General features: G+C 38.1%; 1 protein-coding gene across 5 annotated transcripts in view; it reads right to left on the minus strand.

The window, feature by feature from the left end:
* Positions 1 to 1,673: 1,673 nt before the first annotated feature.
* The window catches only part of LOC122563217 (diphosphoinositol polyphosphate phosphohydrolase 1), a 77,413-nt gene continuing 58,848 nt past the window's right edge, over positions 1,674 to 20,238 (minus strand). For 4 of the 5 annotated variants that reach the window (XM_043716794.1, XM_043716793.1, XM_043716791.1 and 1 more), the window contains 3 exons: positions 14,343 to 14,387; positions 4,876 to 4,960; positions 1,674 to 3,909 (listed from right to left, as the gene is read on the minus strand). In XM_043716794.1, coding sequence (XP_043572729.1) covers positions 3,716 to 3,909; positions 4,876 to 4,960; positions 14,343 to 14,387 — 324 coding nt within the window. In that variant the 3' untranslated portion in view covers positions 1,674 to 3,715. The remainder of the gene's footprint in view (positions 3,910 to 4,875; positions 4,961 to 14,342; positions 14,388 to 20,238) is intronic. The other variant, XM_043716792.1, reaches the window with a different exon arrangement.

Below are 20,238 nucleotides of genomic sequence, written 5' to 3' on the forward strand. Positions count from 1 at the left end.
CTCCTTTTCCACCTATCCACTCCACCCTGTCCTCCCTGACCTATCACCTTCATCTCCTCCCCCACTCACCCATTGTACTCTATGCTACTCTCTCCCCACCTCCACCCACCCCCAGCTTATCTCTCCACGCTTCAGGCTCTCTGCCTTTATTCCTGATGAAGGGCTTTTGCCCGAAACGTCGATTTTGCTGCTCGTTGGATGCTGCCTGAATTGCTGTGCTCTTCCAGCACCACTGATCCAGAATCTGGTTTCCAGCATCTGCAGTTATTGTTTTTACCTCGTTGATCTAATGGTATCCCTACTTATGATCCAACCTGCTGGTACTACTGGATAAGTCAGATCCAAGAATGAAACTTTGTTTGATACCTTTTTGACTTAGCGAGTTAATAAGAAGGACAGCCACTATGAATATTCTCACAAGACTGCAGATTTTATTTAAAAGAAGTTTATTACCCCCAAATTTTGGAAAAGGCAAGCTAAACATAAAATACACAAATATAAAGCTTCAACCAGACTCCTAGAACTATCCATTATAGAGACATGTATATATTAGAAGTCTTATTGCATATAGTATAGTCTGCTTCAGTATGAGTCGCCACAAATGGTGCTGAACATTGATAACTTTCCCTCTATTATAAGGACAGAAATAAATCAGCTGAAGATGGTTGGGCCTAGGACACTACAGGAGTTCCCTCGGGGTAGAGATGTCCTAGAGTTCAGATTATTGACCTCCAATAACCATAACCACCTTCCTATATGCCATGTATGACTTCAACCAGAGGAGGGTTTGTCACCAATATCCATTGATTTCAGTTTTACTACTTTATTACCAGGGCTGAAGGATCAGAGTTACGTGCAGAGATTTGGAACTATTCTCCCCACAGCAGAAGAGTTGATGAGGCTATTGGAGAGGTACTTGAATGGCTTTGATGGAGTAAATAAGGTGCACCTGTTCCTATGACAAAGGGGGCAACAATTGGAGGACACAGGTTTATGGTGACGAGCAGAAGAACCAAAGGAAAGATAAAGACATTTCTTTTTAAGAAGTTGCATCTTGGATCTGAAAAGGATGGGGAAAACAAAGTTACCAATAACTTAAAAATGTATTCTTGAAGGGAAACAAAATGGGGCTGGGGCACTAGGAACAGGATGAACTGGATAGCTAAACTAAAAATAACCCACTGGCTGAATGGTCTCCTCCCACAGTGTATAATTCAAGGATTCTGGAGTGGGCATTATGATATGATCATGTGGAAGCAATTCTTTTCACTGCCACTTGATCAATGATGCCAGGGCTCGGTACTAGTTCCTAATCAGTGGCAGTTTTTCTCAGAATGTTACAATAATAGTAAGCATAGCTAAGAGCAATGTATCTTTATTTATCAAGTCACTAATTGAGGGATGATGCAGGTGTTTAAGTGTGGCATTGAGTACAGCACACCATAGCAGTTTGACATGCAAGGTTTTGATTTTAACCTTGAAATCTCACCTTGAAGTTTAGCTTCAGACCTCAGATTTAAGATGTAAAACAAAAGAACCAGCAAAACAATTATTAATAAACATTTTCTGCACTGGCACAAACTAAATAATTTGGTAAGACATCCCCTATCTAAATTATAATAATACGATTGCACTTCATAAATAATATGACAAAGAAAAAAAACAGCACTTGGTTTCTGAAATACTGGTGAGTTTTTATTTGTTGGCACAGGTTTATTACAATCTTCAATCTCTTGCCTTGTTTGCATCACACTCAAGTCAGGGAAAATAAGATACTTCCTCCAGTGACTGAATCTCTTCAATTGTTGTATAAAGGTTGTATTAAAATGTGAAGAGCAGGATAATTGTCTTATATCCCTAACAATATTGACCATTGTAAAATCTAGCAATTATCCCTTCCATCTAAGGCTTTACACAGGAAAGCACCAAAAATGGCATGTATACACAGTGCATTATTTGCAGATAAAAGTTGAAAGCATTAAGTGGTCATAATCGACAGATTCCATTGGCTTCACTTCTGCATAAGATTTTCATATCTGATCTTCAGAATTACAATGCAGCTTTAAGATTGAGTACTCAACTTTACATTGACTGAAACTTCATTTGTCACATAAGTACATACCTGAAAATCTGCTAGAGTGCGAGTAAACAACTAAATAATAGCTGTCATTTTTAAATATCACTAGAGAATAGGGCAATGCTTTAGTGGAAACTTAGTTTTCTGACATTGCTCCAGTTTGCTTTAAACCCTCACAACTGAGCCAGGGATTCAAGTCTTCTTCACCTGTGCACAGCAATTGTTCTAGACTTGCAAATTTTCAAACATCTTAAAAAATGAGATTGGGAAAAGTTGCAAAAAATAATTTGTACAATGATGTTAATCTTCCACAGTACTACACTAGTCAACATTTATTTACACTACTTTTAAACTGACTGAACTAGATAAAGGGATATCTGTCTGGTTGTGACGAGTTTCAAAAAAAAAATTAAACGAATCTCTCTGTTGAGAAAAGGGTTTTATCTCCAGCAATGTTTTTCTCCATTGAGATTATGAGGTACAATCTGTTGTTAGCTCGCAGACTGTACAAGATTTGAGAACAATATTCTATGGCGATCTGAGATTTCTGTATTGATTAAAAATAAAACTAAATCAATTAAATAGGCTGAAATTATATTGACGATCAACAGCACTCATTTCAAAAGAAACAGTGTTATATTTTTGTGTCTCAGTAAAAAAAAAGAAATATTTTTAAAAAACGAGGCGAGTGTAATGTACTGGTAATTCTTGTTCCACATTTTACTCATCAAAAATTGGAATTAAAAAAAAACAGATTATGCAGTTGAAGTGCTTAAATAGTATACAGTGTCATTTTTAAATTGCAAGAACAAAAACACAATCAGAAAATTCAAAACACTAAATTCTCAGCTCTGTTAAGACCTTGAATTGCCTGCAAAGAACATCCTTTAACTCCAGTGTAGGATGGAATAGGGAGAATAGTGGAGATTAGAAAAAATTAAGCCAAGACACAAAAGTGTATTGATAAACTGAATAAAATCTAAAGCTTTTAGATTTAGACAGTAAGACCCAATATGCATGGCTTGAACTTGTCTTACATCATGTAAAATGCTTTAAAGGCCTTATTCAGCAGTTTTTGTACAAGCTGGCAAAAGTACTGTGATGAAATTTGTGTCACGAATGTTATTCCAAAAACATCAGGTCAGTGATCAATAGTTCCATTGCTTCCATCTTTTTAAAAACGTAAACAGCAGTTGTGCAGGTGATAAAGCTGGCAAAAAAAATTTACAAAAGCTATATATAAAAAGTTGCAGAGAACTAAAATCAATACCCATTTGGCACCCAAACAATATCCCTAGGTTGAAATCCAAGTCACCTCACAATTAGCAATTCTATAGGATAATACCTTGGGGACAACTGGATGTAACACTGGTACCTTAATTTCACAATCCTATCAAAAATATACAATATCTAACAAAAAAAACTTACTAGTTATGGCTTTGATCTTCAGCACTATATTTTACATCACAATATAAAGTATCGTTATCAACATTGCGCAGATCTTCATGCAAAATTTATTTATACATGTACAATGTATAGAAGCAAACTAGATCAAACATTCTTTCACTGAACATGTTTCAAGTCCATGCCTTTGGGACTCGATGTATGATAAGACAATTACTGTGGAGGTCCTCCCAGTCATCTAATACTCGATACTGAACTCTGATTGGCATATGTTGAGGCCTTTTCTTCAGATAATGTTGCAACAACAGGAGTTCCGTTATTTGCCAAATAGCCTTGTTTGAAGGTTTCAAAATACGACGCCTGTACAGGTTTATGACACTGAAGAACTTTAATGGCATCATCTATTTTAAACCATTCCCTTTTTCTCCCTAAAAAAAAATGAGAAAGATTAAACATAGATGACTGAGTACTTTGACTCTTCCCCTATCCTCCCAATCCAGGGGTGTGCATGTGCATAGATGCTGTAGCCTATGTTCAAATTAACACAAACATTTCCTAAGCATAACTTTGAAGAATTAAAATGGCTCAACATATCTGTAATACACAATACATGTAATGTCTGAGGCCTGGAAACTTCAAGTAGACAGATCCCTTTGAACTCTATTAAATCAGTTAAGTACAAAACTTCATATCTAAATATGATTAACTGGAACACAAAGAAATATAAAAAACAAACTGAAAAACGTGTTAACGCAAAACACAAATCAACCTTCATGCAAGTGAAGTTGCTATGACTCTGAATTTGAGTAATAAAGGGGACCATAGCTGGGAAGAAAAACAAAAAAAACCCCAAGGTAAAGACTAGAAAGTTTGTAACAAGTTGAATTCATTATCTCTTGCATTTAGGTTGCCCATTTAAGTTATGTTTATATAGTAGAGGAGAATGGGAAAAACTGAAAGACACAAACATTGGAACAACATGGTAACAAGACTGGCTCCATAGGTATGTTTAAGAGATTTTTTTTGTGCTCTACGAGGCAGAGATACCTCCTATAATAATCTAAACAATATTGAGAGAGGCACGGAGATCCAATTATTCTGGCCATCCTTGATCTGAACTATACAGATCCATAAAACCATAACGATCATGAGGCACACAGTAAAAATGTAGAAGTTAACAACTGCACATACAAACCTAGTTGATGTTCAGTTTGTAATCTAGTCCAAGTGATACAAAAGCAATCCCAGTCAACATATATATACACAATCTATATACAACTGAGTCTATGGGTCATGCTACAGAATCAATGCAATTCAAAATTAATGGATGAATTTTAGTTCCTGTCCTAAATAGACAAAGGATCATACAGATAATAAACAAAGTTTAATCTTACCAATATTAACTGAATCTTCCCAGTCTTCTAACACCTCTGTTATTACCAGAACATATACATATGTTCTATGCTTCCTGTCTCGATTCTGAAAAACAATACCGTCTTATTATAACTTTACAAATAGCATGCACTAACTATAAGATATATAGAATTTAAGCCAAGGAAATAGTAACTTTTCACTTTTAAAATGTATGAACAACTACTATAGAGGTGGAGTTGGTCAAATGTGGAGTCATAGAGTAAACAGCTTCTTCAATTTGCCATCCGAAGGAATAAAGCTCTACATTTTCAAATGTTCATTTCCTATGGAAAAGTTGATTAATCATGATTGAAAAGGTTAAGGGTGAGAAACGTTTTGCAAATTGTGGAGCAGCACAAAATCAGCCCCACAATTCTTTGTTACAGTTTGCTGGCTGATTTGCATATTACAACAGCATTGGACATTAGTTTATCAGAAAAGTCTATGTTTTGGTCTTTCACCCATTTCTTGCCTTTGCTTGAACTATTTGGATAGTTCCTCCCAATTCTATTGGCTATCGTTGTCAATGGACTTTCCCAGGTACACATTTTAATACACAGATAACCACAATTGTTTGTATTATCTTTCGCCCCAGCTATCTTTCTGGAAAGATTTTTATCTCTGTCACCAATTGCATTTCATTTACCATTACTTTTCATTAACGCTTCTGGAAAATGTCCTCTATTTACTTTGGCGTTCTTTTTGTATTGAATTCAAAGTGCAACATATTTTCCTGTGCCTCTACTCACATCTTCTCTCATTCCACATCTGAAGCTCTCAGCTTTGCTCCCACTCTACTGGCTTTCAGATTGCCATCAACACTGGATGTAGGTTTGCTTGCTGAACTGGAAGATTTGTTTTCAGACGTTTCGTCACCATTCTCGGTAACATCTTCAGTGAGCCTCTGGATGAAGCACTGGTGGTGTAGCCCGCTTTCTATTTATATGTTTGAGTTTCCTTGGGTTGGTGACGCCATTTCCAGTAGTGACACCATTTCCTATGATGATGTCATTTCCTGTTAATTTTCTCAGGCTGTGGTAAATAGGAACCAAGTCAATGTGATTGTTGATAGAGTTCTGGTTGGAATGCCATGCTTCGAGGAATTCTCATGCATGTCTGTGTTTGGCTTGTCCTAGGATGGATTTGTTGTTCCAGTTGAAATGGTGTCTTTTCTCATCCGTATGTGAGGATACGAGTGAAAGTGGGTCATGTCTTTTTGTGTCTAGTTGATGTTCATGTATCCTGGTGGCTAGTTTTTTACCTGTTTGTCCAATGTAGTGTTTGTTACAGTTCTTGCAAGGTAGATTTTGAATGACATTAGCATTGCTTGTTGTCTGTGAAGGATCTTTCAAGTTGTATGTTGGTGGATTTGTGGGCTACCATGATACCATCAACACGGATTTCAATACCCAGGATATCTTTCTTTGCTTTTGGAGACAATCTGCTTCTCTTTCATTCTAATTTTTACATTTATCTCCATGATTTCAATACTTCCCCAGATTAACTGAGATTTTAATCTATGCTACCCTACACAATGAAATTGGTGGATATTAATTTCAATTACAACTAATATAAGCAGGGAACATAAATTCAATTTATGACACAGAAAACGAAGAGTAGAATCGAGAATTTTCCATTCAATTCAGACACTGGTAAGAGTTTAGAATTTACGGTCTTAAAATGTTGTTGAGTTATAAACTCAAAACCTAAGCACATGACCATAAGACTTAAGAGAAATAGGCCATTCAATCCAATCAGTGTGCTCTGCCATTCAATGAGACCCTGGTTGATTTGATAACTGTTAACTCCAATTTCTTGCCTTTTCCCCATTAACCCTTGATTCCCATACTGATTAAATCTGTCTCCCAGCCTTAAAGAATACCCAGCCTCAACCACCCTCTGTGGTAAAGATTTCCAGAGAAAACAAATTCTTCCCCATCTATCTTAAATTCCTCACCTCTGTGCCACTCCTTATATTAAGATTATGGCTTGGTCATAGATCCTCTCAAAGGGAAACAATCTCTCCACATCTATCTGTCATGGAGTCATATAGCAAGAAAGCAGACCCTTCAGTCCAACTGGTCAACACCGACCATGTTTCCAAACTAAATTAGTTCCACCTGTTTGAGAGGGCCCATTTCACGCTAAACCTTTCCTATTCGTGTACTTATTCAAATGTCTTTTATATGTTGTAACTGTACCTGCATCCAACACTGCCTCTGGCAGTCGATACCACACACGAACCACCCTGAAGAAAAGTTTCCCCACATGTCCTTTTCAAATCTTTCTCCTCTCATCTTAAAAATATGCTCCAAAATTTTGAACTCCCCCACCCTAGAAAAAAGAACTTTGCTGTTCATCTTATCCATGCCCTTCATGATTTTATAAACTTTTAAGGTCACCCCTCAACCTCCTATGCTCCAGTGAAGAAAAGGTCCCTGCCTATCTGTCATATTTTAACATTTCAAACCCTCCATTCGGGGAAACATCCTGGTAATTTTTTTCTAAACCCACTCCAGTTTAATAATATCATTCCTATAACAAGGTGACCAGAACTGCATACAGTACTCCAGAAGAGGCCTCACCAACATTATGTACATCCTTAACATGATGTCTCATCTCATTTGCCTTCACTGTTCAGACTTTTTGAGTAAATGTGCTAAATGCCTTAACAATCCTGTCTACCTGAGAGGCAAATTTCAAAGAATTATGCATCTGAACCCCTAGGTGTCTCTGTTCCACACCACCACCAGGGCTCTACTATTACACGTATAAGTCCTGCTTATAATCTCATAACCTTGTTCATTTCACCAAAATACAATACCTTATGTATTTATCCAAAGTAAACTCCATCTGTCACTCCTTAAACTAATGACCTAATTGATCAAGATCTCTTTGTAATGTTAGATAACTTCACAGTCCACTATACTACCCCTCAGCCTCTGGCGCTCCAGGGAAAACAGCCCCAGTCTGTTCAGCCTCTTCCCATGGTTCAAATCGTCCAATCTTGGCAACATCCTTGTAAATCTTTTCTGAACCCTTTCAAGTTTCACAACATCTTTCCGATGGGAAGGAGACCAGAACTGCATACAATATTCCAAAAGTGGCCTAACCAATGTTCGATACAGCTGCAACATGACCTCCCAACTCCTGTAGTCTAGATTAGAGTGGTGCTGGAAAAGCACAGCAGTTCAGGCAGCATCCGAGGAGCAGCAAAATCGATGTTTCGGGCAAAAGCCCTTCATTAGGAATACAGGCAGAGTGCCTGAAGGGTGGAGAGATAAATGAGAGGAGGGTGGAGGTGGGGAGAAAGTAGCTTAGAGTACAATAAGTGAGTGGGGGAGGGGATGACGGTGATCGGTCAGGGGGGAGGGTGGAGTGGATAGGTGAAAAAGAAGATAGGCAGGTAGGACAAGTCATGGGAACAGTGCTGAGCTGGAAGTTTGGAACTTGGGTGAGGTGGAGGAAGGGGAAATGAGGAAACTGTTGAAGTCCACATTGATGCCCTGGGGTTGAAATGTTCCGAGGCAATCCCTGTATTCAATACTCTGACCAATAAAAGAAAGCATACCAAACGTCTTCTTCACTATCCTATCTACCTGTGACTCCACTTTCAAGAAGCTATGCATTCCAAGGTCTCTTTGATCAGATCCCGGAGATTTATCCACCGACATGTTTTCTAAGACCTCCAGCTCTTGTAATGTGAGCTGTTTGCAAAACCAACTCCTTGAATAAATCTTTTATGTTTCAATAAGGTTGCTTCATTCTTCTATACTCCAATGACTATTGTCCAAGCTCTCCTCATATGATATCCTCTATCAGCCCACCGAACCTTCTTTGACCTGCCTTCTAAATGCCTGTATATCTTTTCTTAGATGAGGTACTCAAAACTGTTCTGTTTTCCAGCTGCAGTCTAACTAGTGGGAAGTGGTGGAGGCTGGTACAATTACAACATTTAGAAGGCATCTGAATGGGAATATGAATAGGAAGAGTTTAGAGGGATGTGGACCAAGTGCTGGCAAATGGGGCTAGATTAATTTAGGATATCTGATTGGCATGGTGGAATTGAACTGAAGGGTCTATTTCCGCGCTGTACATCTCAATGACTACGAATCTAGGGGCATATGCAAAAATGTTTGCAAAACCACCCCACTTTTATATTCCATTCCTTTTGAAATGAAGGCCAACATTTAATTTGCTAGCTTCCGATGATTCATCAATGAGAACTCGCAAATTTCCTTCTGTTTTGTAGCTTACTGCAGTCTTTTTTCATTTAAGTAATGTTCAGTTCCTCTATTCTGTCTACTAAAGTTCATAACTTCACATTTCTCCACACTGTATTCCACCTGATAAGTTGTTGCCCACTCACTTAACCTGTCTATATCCCTCTGCAGACTTGGTGTCATCCTCAACACCTACTCTAGAGAAACCAAAAAAAAAGCACTGCTTTCCCACCTATTTTTGTGTCAGTTTTAAGCAGCATTTAGGTATTCACCTGTGTTGCCATAGCCTCCTGGACTATGGGTCAAAAGCTGGCAAATGGGATTAGCAATAGTAAGATCTTGGTTGAACAACGTAGACTCAATGAACATACTTCTGCTTACATAAGTATCTATAAGTCTGAGTCGTGAAATTCTGTACCCATATAAGAATTTTAGTATAAAAACCAATTGCTGGAGAAACTCAGCAGGTCTGGTTGCATTTGTGGTCAGAAAATAGAATTAATGTTTCAGATCCAGTGATTGTTTTTCGGAACTGATATATGCTGAAGATGAGGTTGGGGAGGAGTCGAAGCAGAGAACTTCCAAGATGGTCATACTGGAAAGAAATGTGGCATTTAGTATTTAACTCACTGCCATATCACTTCTAGGTACAGCTACCTTGAAGAAATTCTTCTACTCTACTTCTACTCTTCCTCCTCCCCCTCTTCAGCATATATTAGTTCTGAAAAAGGATAACTGGACCCAAAATGTCAATACTGCTTTCTCACTATAGATGCTGCCAGACATGCAAAATTTCTCCAGCAATTTTTCTTTTGATTTTAGATTTCCAGCATCTACAGATCTTTGTTTCTTTAAAAAGAATTTTCATACTTTTACAGCAATCTTGCATTTAATCCAATGGCAATGGTGCTAGACATTTTGATAAAAACTCCACTGCTGAACTTTCCCAGGCCATCTCAAAGGATGACCTACTTTCTTTAGAGACTGCACTGGCTCACACAAACATATACACATTCAAAAGGATGAGAAGTATAAATTTCAACGTTCCCACCACAGATATTTCTTTCATTTGCAAACATTAATCCAATTCCCAAGATGCGAGACATTCACAAAATAGAAACTAATGGTCATTCAACTGACATGGAATCCGTGCAATTAACACTGATGTCTTTATTCACAACTTAAAATCAGAAACTGTCATCTGTACTCTAAAAAAATGAGAAAGCTTAAGGTTTGCAACACTTCACTTCTTCATCACATCCAGATCATTACTCTTTCTTAGAAATTCACCAAATGCAGCAACTGTTTATTTCCTTATTAACATACACGTGCCTGGAATTCCAATAGCTATCAATGGGAGACACCTATTCAACTGTACTTTCTCCATTTTTAACTATTTTCACTGCTCATAGCACAGTGTAAGTGGGCCTATTCTAGAGAAACCAAAAGTTGCACAGGATTTTTAACTTATCCAATATTTTCTCCCCACTTTTCAAAAATGTGTCCACAGAACACAAGGCAGACATTAACTGATGTAGTAATTAGGAGTTCTACACTAAACATTTGTTGCTTTCCACCCATACACTATTTATGGTAATCTCTAATAATCTGCTTTTCTCTCCTAAATGGAAGTGTCTATTGCACTTCTAAACACTTGGTTTAATTGAACATTCAGCCTTTTTTCCACCAATTAGAACATTCACTCAATAGCCTCCCGATCTAGCTTTTTAATTTGTTATTTCATATTTATTTCACACACATTTCCTATCCTAACATTTTCTCCAAAATAAAATTAAGCTTGGAATGTTTAGCTTGGGTTTTACTTTTGTGTTCCTGCCACTATCTGTTCTGGAGGTGATAAAACATTAGCACGATGTTTAAAATTACTTCACTAAATTTGAGAGAAGTTAACACTGGAGACTAGTATACTTTCCATTTTTGGCATCCTGTGCATCAGGATTCTCTTCAGATCAGCTAGAGCAATTCTTTATTGAGTGAAATGGCCCCTCTTCTTTGCTTTAAAATAGCAAGACCAACTGAGAATTGCAAAAAAGCTAGTGTGGAAGCAGGCCATTCAGCCCATCATGTCCACACTGACCCTAAGAGCGTCCCTCCCAGATTCACCCCATCCCTGTAACTCTGCATTTCCCACGGTTAATCCACCTAGTCTGCATATCCCTGGATACTATGGGCAACTTAGCATGGTGGATCTACCTAACCTGTACATCTTTGGACCGTGGGAGGAAACTGGAGCACCTGGAGGAAATACGTGCAGAAAACAGGGAGAACGTTCAAACTCCACAGAATAACCAGAGGGTGGAATCAAACCTGGGTCCCTGGCACTGACAGGCAGCAGTGCTGACCACTGAGCCGCCATGTTCCCCCTTTATATGCCATAGCTGCATCTGATCATGAAACATCCACTCTCAGTGATCACTGCACAGATTTTTCTGAAGACCTGCAGTCTCTAAAATAGACCACTAATTACAGTCTAAGGTTTTATGAGTTCTTGCACAGTGGACAATCTCTAGCACATTTTACAAATTATTTTACACAAAAGCTGGCCAGAAACAAATTATTTATCCTAAAAATGAAATACCAAGGTTAATCTATTGAGCCTTATTAAGTCTCTAAAGTTGGACCTTACATGGTTAAAAATGTGCTTTAAAGATGTTTTTTTCCATTTAAACCAAAAAGAGACACATACAAGTATGACTTGATTAATTCTGATGTTTCCTGAGTTAAATGAGAAAGAAACCTTTAGAACAGCATGTGTCTGACGATAGTCAACTCTATATAGATTGGTGTTTCTATATCATGAGGGACAAGCAGAAATGATAAATTGAACGATGAACTCAATCTATACTTTGGATAAGCATTTATTTGTACCTCATTACAAAATAAATAAACACAAATAATGTATTCTAAAATAAACACAAGAGAACAATGTTAATTTCTGCAACAATTATGGCAGTATCAATTTGTTTGAAACTGAAACTGTTCATTGTTCTACATACCTATTTACCTGCTGGACATCAACAGGTTCAACTTTATAACAAAAGTGATGACAGCCAAAATGTTTCTGGACTGTTTTCTAGGATTATTACTACTTAGTAGAAATAAAACCATTGAAAGTACTCAGAATTAAAACATACTCTTGTTTCTGTATCTTGAATGATCCTTACATTCAGAGCTATGATTTTCATTTTTTGAGTTGGGATGGGATGGGATGAGATGGGATAAAGCCTGGATTATACTTTAATGGTCAATTCTTTGTAATATGCAAAACAAATGTTTACACTTGATCTATAAAGAAGTGAATGCCAAATGATTGCTGAGTCTTGGTATTCATGCATCTTTATCACACACAGTTGTAAAAAATCCTGTATCACGTTTTAAGAACAAATTTAAGATACTTAGAGAAAGTAATTGCATCAAGTGGTGGCCAAATCTTTGAAGGTGGCTGGACAGGTTATTAAAACAGTCTTGAGGAGCATTTACGACTGTAGGCTTTATCAACAGAAATGCTGCACACTGAAGCCAGGATGTTATGTCAAACACGGCAAGATACTGTTGACCCTATAACTAAAGTAGAAAGGACTTGAACGTTGAAGTGTCTACAGAAGAGAGAGTTGTTGTAACAGACCCAGCATTACAGGATTTGTAGCAGTGGGAATAAAACTAGAGAACCTGGAAGTTTTCCTTGGAGAATAGGAGGCTAAGAGTGGGATTTGATGGAGGCATTTATAATAATCAAGAGGTTAGAGAAATTAAGTAAAATCTATTTTCAGTGGCTGGAGGACTAATAATTAAGGGACACAGAATTAAAGTATTTTTCAAAAGAAGCAGAGGTAACAAGAGGATTTTAAAAAAGTTAAAAAGTGGTTAGGATTTGGATGCACAGGTTGGTGATGCAGATTCCACAGTAGCTTTTTTCAAAGGCAACCTGAATAAATATTTGAAAGAGAGCAAAATTGCAGAGACATGGGCAAAGATTGGGAGGGGTTTGTTCTTTGAAAGAGACATTGTAGATACCATGGACCGAAAGGCCTTCCTTTGTAGTGTACTCTTTTTCGATTCTATGCATTTTGTTTTATATATGAAGATTGGTACAACCTGGACTATGTCTAGTGCTACTTGTGAATTCCTGTGCTGTTCTTGGGACATTGTTTGTGTTAGATCCAGTTCTATTTTTCAATAAATTCAATTGTTCCTTCAGAAGGAAGCAATCGTCCTGGGGACAAAGTGGGGAAGCTTGAATCTGTTACTATACTACACAAAATCTCTCCACGACTCACTTTATCCATCTAGTCTGTTCCATGGATTAGCCTTCAAAAATTCTAGCATATGAATGTTCACATCAAAGATAGTACATGCCCAATCTAATACTGGTCTGTGTATGTTCTTTCAGAGGTGTTTTTATTTCAGCATTTTTAACCAACAGACTTTCCTTCCAGAGGATTGTAAATTGTGACGCCTTCACCAGGTGGATACAGTTGACATCATTTTCAACTTGTATATACCATATTAAGGTTTGACAGTGACTTACCCAACAATTCTAAAAGTCATGAACCTGCCATCTCAAATGGCTAGTGCACATTTCAGTTTAATCCAGAAGTGCATGGCGTATTTCCCATATCAGAGAAACGTGGGATAAAGGAGCAGGAGTAAGCTATTTGGTCCTTTGAGCCTGCTCTGCCATTCAACAGGATCCAAGTCAGTTCCAGTTCCCACTTTCTTGCCATATCCTTTGATCCCTTTAGCCCTGACAAATATATCTATTTCCTTCTTGAAAACATTGTGTTTTGGCATCAATTGCTTTTTGGCATAGAATTTCACAGGTTCACCACTGTCTGGGTGAAAAAGAATTCTCATTGCTGCCCTAAAAGGCTGCCCTTATCCTGAGACTGTGACCCCTGGTTCTGGATCCCGGTCAGAGAATATCCTTCCCTGTGTAATCCCGTTAGAAATTTATAAATATCTAGAGATCTCCCTGCAAAATTCTAATGGGTGTATGAGGGAATTTTTTGATTATGAACTGACTACTTTTAATTACCTGCGCCTTCACCATTTTTCTCTGAACCCTGATCAGTTTTCTTCTGGTCTATTGTGAGCAATATTGCCGAGATCAAATTTACTAGTCTAGTATAGAATATCTATTAAATAATTTAAAATAATGGTCTATTGGGACAATATCAACTGTTCACTTTAAAACAGGAGCTTACCTCAAATATTCCTACTAATCTTCCTAATGTCCCTTTGACTCCAGCCTGCAAAATAAAAAAAAGCATTTTACAGTTTAGAAATTCCACGTTTACTTATTTCAGAATAGGCTTCTAGCCCTTTCTGATGTATTACCTAAAACCAATTTTCCTCTGTAAAGACATACAAAGGGATCTTTGCTACATACTTCAGAACAATAACAAACATAAGTTATTTTTGCCTTTAAATAGTTAGAATTACATTTAACACAAATACAGCAAGAAATTCTGACAAGCAACAAAACAATGTCACCAAAAGGACCTTGAAGATTCAAGAACTCAGCAGGTGTCAAACTTACTGTGTGTTACTGCCTTATGTGAAGATGAAGATGATAACTCAAGTAGTGAAGCAGGCAGAAGCTCAAAAATTATTTGATTCCATAAAATATAATAATGTCTCATAGCAACGAAATTCACAGCAAATAAATTTTATTGTGTCAGTGTTCACCAAGAAAAATGCTATTCTGCTAACCCCATTTTTCAAAACCTGGTTTGTCACCTTGGAGGTAACGGTACTTAAGTCTTAAATGCTTCTATCCAATCAATAGCATTTTCCATTGTATACTGAAGAAACAAAGAATGCCTAGTTGCACATTACAGTACAGAAGAATGCAAAAAACTGGAGTACAATTACATTTTTCTGAATGCTTGCTTAATTAATTTTCCAGCTTTAGTCCAATATTTTTGTTCTACCATTGTAAATAAATGAAGATTTATCGAGGGTGCCATAGTGCTGCACAACTTACAAAAGGAAGACAAGTTGATGAAGAAATTGATATAGGCACAACAGAGAAAATGATGCAGATTTAAGTTGAACGCATAAAATTATAAGGGGCCTCAATACAGTTGATTTCAAAGAACTCTATTAGCAGAAAGCTCAATATTCAGAGCATACATTTAAAGTAAATAGTGGAGGGACTGGAATTGAGGAATTTTTATTACACAGGTGATGATGGGTGTCTGTAAAGCACAAACTAAAGAGTGGTAGAAGTAGAAACCTTCAACTACAAATGAAAAGTACTGAGATATGCAACTGAAGTACCGCATCCTAGAAGGTTGCTCACCAAGAGCTGAAAAGGTTGGATAACACTGGAAAGCATTTTATTGATTGGTACAAACACCATCAGCCAAATGACCTCTGTGCTGTAAATCTTCACATTGTTGACAAGATAGAATTAGGGCTCAGCTTATCAATAGGCCAGATTAATGTACATGGACTGTTTAGACTCCAGAAAAATAATGCACATTAACAGCCATTATTCATATAGCTGTTATGATATCCTGATTATGCAGTCAAACAAAGCCTAAAAAGTAAGTGGAGTGGCTCTTTGTGACCAAGACCTAAGAAGCAGAATGCAGAGACTTAAGCAAGCTGCCCTCCCATTTATCCAACCCAAACTTTGGGCCCGCTATGTAGATGACACCTTTGTCATCACAAAACAGAACAAATTAGACAAAACATACAACACCATCAACAATATCCTGACAGGCATAAAAATTCACAAAAGAGACTCCCATTCCTAGATGTGACAGTTGAACGTACAGTTAACAGAGAGCTTCAAACCAGCAACTACAGAAAAACAACAAACACAGACCAAATACTTAACTTCAGAAGCAGTCATCCCAACACCCACAACTGAAGCTGCATCAAGACATTATTTCCATGAGCTATATCACATTGCAGCATCCTAGAACTACAGAAAGCAGAAGAATACCCAATTCCTCAGAAACAAACCCAAACAAGCAGACAATACAACCAAAAACTATATCCACATTACCTTACATCAAAAACGTATCAGAAATGACTTCCACACTACTCAGACCTCTTGGCATCATAGTAGCCCACAAACCTACCAACATTCTTAAACAGCGACTAATTAACCTAAAGGAGCCATTAGATACCACCAGCAAAACAAACATCATTCACAAGATACCATGCAAGAACTGTAAAAAACATGATATCGGACAAATTAGCAGGAAACTTGCCACAAGGATACACAGAGTCATAGAGATGTACAGCACGGAAACAGACCCTTTGGTCCAACTCGTCCATGCCAACCAGATATCCCAACCCAATCTATTCTCACCTGCCAGCACCCGGTCCATATCTCTCCAAACCCTTCCTATTCAAATACCCATCCAAATGCCTTTTAAACGTTGCAATTGTACCAGCTGGTCACCAAATGACACAACCCACTATCACTAGTTTCCATACATACAGACAAAGAAAGACACCACTGTGACTGGGATAACACACATCCTAGGACAGGCGAAACAAAGACATGCACGAGAATTCTTAGAGACATGGCATTCTAACCAGAACTCCATCAATAAACATATTGATTTAGATCCCATCTACCTTCCGTTGGAAAAAAGAACCGGAAATGGCATCACCCACCTTAAGAAACCAAGACCTATAAATAGAGAGGCAGGACATACCACCAACGCTTCACTGGAGACTCTCAGTGATGAGGTTACCTAGTATGGTGATGAAACGTCTGAAACCAAACCTTCCAGCTCAGCGAGCTAACTCACATAATTACTAAGACCTAACCTCTGCTACAGTTCTTGATTTAATTAAAAACCATTACAGAAGAACTGTAAGTCAGAACACCTGTCCACTACTCCTCCATCTCAGCTGTAAGTGCTCGGTCTACTTCGGCATGCCAAATGGAAGTATACAAGTACAGTTGTGTATTATGCTCAGTAATGATGCAATTACCATGTTAGATGTGTATCATACAAGTTGAACTGTAAGAAATATGAACAAAGGAGCACACAACAATTTTCTCATTCACAATAAAATATAAAGGGGTGTAGCACCTGTACTGACTAAGTTGGCAAACTTCTGCCTTGGAACAGGCGAAAAGCCTCCACTAACCTTTGTCAAATTCCCAAGTAAAAGCTCCAATTGAACATTGGAAGCATCGTTCACATATCTTCATTGCATACAATTTGTCCTCTTTCGCTCCGTCTCCCCTTCAATGCGAAGTGGCAGTGCTTCAAAATTCAACTACATCCAAATACAGTTTATGAGGTTCTAGAGTTATGATTCTTCTTTCTGGTGACGAATCTCATGGAAGACAAACCATACTTATTTTTGCTCAGAGGTCAGCTATAGTATTCTGAAATTTAACAGTCCCACAGACAGACACTGTCAAATGGTAGGTAAATGTGAGGTTAGGATGCCAAACCAGTAGGAGTCAAGGCATTCAGTGGAATGAGTGTTTAGGATGGGTGGGTAGTAAAGTGTTGGGGTGAAATGGCTCTTCACACCTAACAGAGCTCCAGCAGTGGGGCAAGGTATTGTCTGGAGGAGGAAAGACTGAATCCAGTGATGGGGAAAGGAGGTGTGGGGGAAAGGAGTGCAGAAATTGGCATGGGGGTATGGTGAATTTGGGGACGATCGGGTCAGATCCAGAGTGAGAGGAGTGGTCAGGTCCTGAATTATGGCCGTTCTTTTGGGTGGTGGGGTGGAGGTCCAAGAATGAGGATGTCATTCAATCGTGAGCCTGTCGAACGGTTACTCAGAAGTTGAACTCATTTTTAAAAGTTACTCAAAAAATTGGACTGTATTTAACTTCAGTATTATACACTGAATTCTCAGATTTAAATGAAATACTTTGGAGAATTCCAAACATAGGGGAACTGCACAGCATAATCTTCAATTTCCTGGGCAATTCTTTCAGAGTCTGCTATGAAAGCAGAGTGGAGGACACACCCCAATATCAATGGTGCTGAGATGGAGGTGGTCAAGAGCTTCAAGTTCCTTGGAGTAAATATAACCAATCTGGCCTGGTCCATCCACATTGATGCTACAGTCAAGAATGCACACCAATGCCTCTACTTCCTCAGAAGGCTAAGGAAATTTGGCATGTCCACAATGACACTTACCAATTTTTATAGATGCACCATAGAAAGCATCCTATCTGGATGCATCACAACTTGGTATGGCAACTGCTCTGCCTAAGACTGCAGGAAATTATAGAGTTGTGAACCCAGTCTAGTCTATCATGAAAATAAGCCTCCCTCTATACTTCCTGCTGCCTCAGGAAAGCAGCCAACATAATCAAAGGCCCCACCACCGCAGTTATACTCACTTCCACCCTCATGTTGGGCAGAAGAGACAAAAGTTTGAAAACTTATACCAACAGATTCAAGAAGAGCTTCTTCCCCACGATTAAAGACATATGATCGGACTTCTTATACCATGATGTACTTAAGCTATAGTTTGTCTGGATAGTATACAAAACAGTATTTAATGTATCTTAGTATGTGACAATAATAAATCAAAACCAAATGAGGATTCCACAGGGATCCAAATGTACAATTACCATCTCTGCTGGAAAAATAAATTATCCAGCTATCAGAAAATCCAGACCCTTACGTATAGATCATTAAAATATTTTATTGCAGTACCTGATACCAGGCATTGGGTGGCATGCAGTAACTGAGTACAATTTTTAACATACAGGCTGATATTTAAAATTTATTCTGAACTTGGAAATCCAAGATCTTTTTCAAGATTAGAGCTTTAAAATCTGAATGTTATACAAAGGGAAGACTGAAACATTGTCCTGAGTTGTGGAGAAAGAATTAATTAGAGCAAAGGACAGCGTGGATAAATTTTGATTTCAATTTGCTAGCAATGTTTAGCAAATGTTAAAAGAGCATTTATTCATACAGGATTAAAAAAAATTCAGAGCAGTACTAGCCACAGCAGCATAATTAAAATGTGATGAAATATTACTGTTTCCACTGAGGAAAGCACCAATTCCTCAATATATCTCCTCCCATCTCAAAGGTAAATGGTAATCAAATTACTTCAGACAAACATAGGAAGAGGAGTAGGGCATTCAGCCACTTGAGCCTAGCCCACCATTCGATGAGTTCATGGCTGATCTGTGGCCTAACTCGTATACCTTAATACCTTGACTTAACAAAATATTATTTCAGAGCTAAAACTAACAAATGATAGAGTAATAATTGCCATTTGTGGAAGAATTCCAAACCTCTATCACCCTCTGTGCAAAAGTACTTCTTAACATCTCTGCTTAGGGTATGACCCTCATTTTAGACTATGCACCCAGGTTATAGAATCTCCAACCGGTGGAAAGAGTTCATTTTTATCTATCTTATCTTTTCCTGTTAATAACTTGAAGACTTCCATCAGATCATCTGTTAAGGAAATCCTTTGTCTAGAAGGTTCTCTCTCAAAAATTAATTAATTTCAATTGTATTGTTGGAACAACGTAAAGGAAATCATTTGTGTGTGTAGACTAACTGACCGTAATACAGAATCTGATGTGTGACTTTTGTTATATTTTGCAGTACTACCTATTGCTGACATCCTAAAAATGACGTGACAACCTGATGAAGTACAACTCAGGCCTACCTGCATGCAAACAGCATAAACAGCATGCAATAGACAGAAGAGCAATCCCGTAACTAACAGGTCAGATCTACGTTCTGCTATGTCATGTCCAGTCATAAATCGTGCAGGACACAAACAACTCACTGGAGGAAAGACTGCACAAAGATCACCACCTTCAATGACGGGGGGACCCCGCACAGTGCAAAAGCGAAGGCTGAAGGATTTTCAGCCATAACAGTTCATCTCAACCTTCTCCTGAAGGCCTCAGCATCACAAATGCTAGCTTCAGCCATTCAATGGATTCTACATGGTATCGCAAAATGGCTGAAAGTATTGTATACCACAAGAAATGTCATAAACCCCATTCAACATTTGAGCAGCAGTACCGAAGATACAGACTACAAAATTTGCTGTATGCCTCCCTGAGTTGATTCAGTACACTAGCTGGGAAGTGAGGGTGACTGGCCTTGACATCATGGCAGCACT

This window comes from Chiloscyllium plagiosum, chromosome 26 (assembly GCF_004010195.1).
Source record: "Chiloscyllium plagiosum isolate BGI_BamShark_2017 chromosome 26, ASM401019v2, whole genome shotgun sequence".
Taxonomy (NCBI): domain Eukaryota; kingdom Metazoa; phylum Chordata; class Chondrichthyes; order Orectolobiformes; family Hemiscylliidae; genus Chiloscyllium; species Chiloscyllium plagiosum.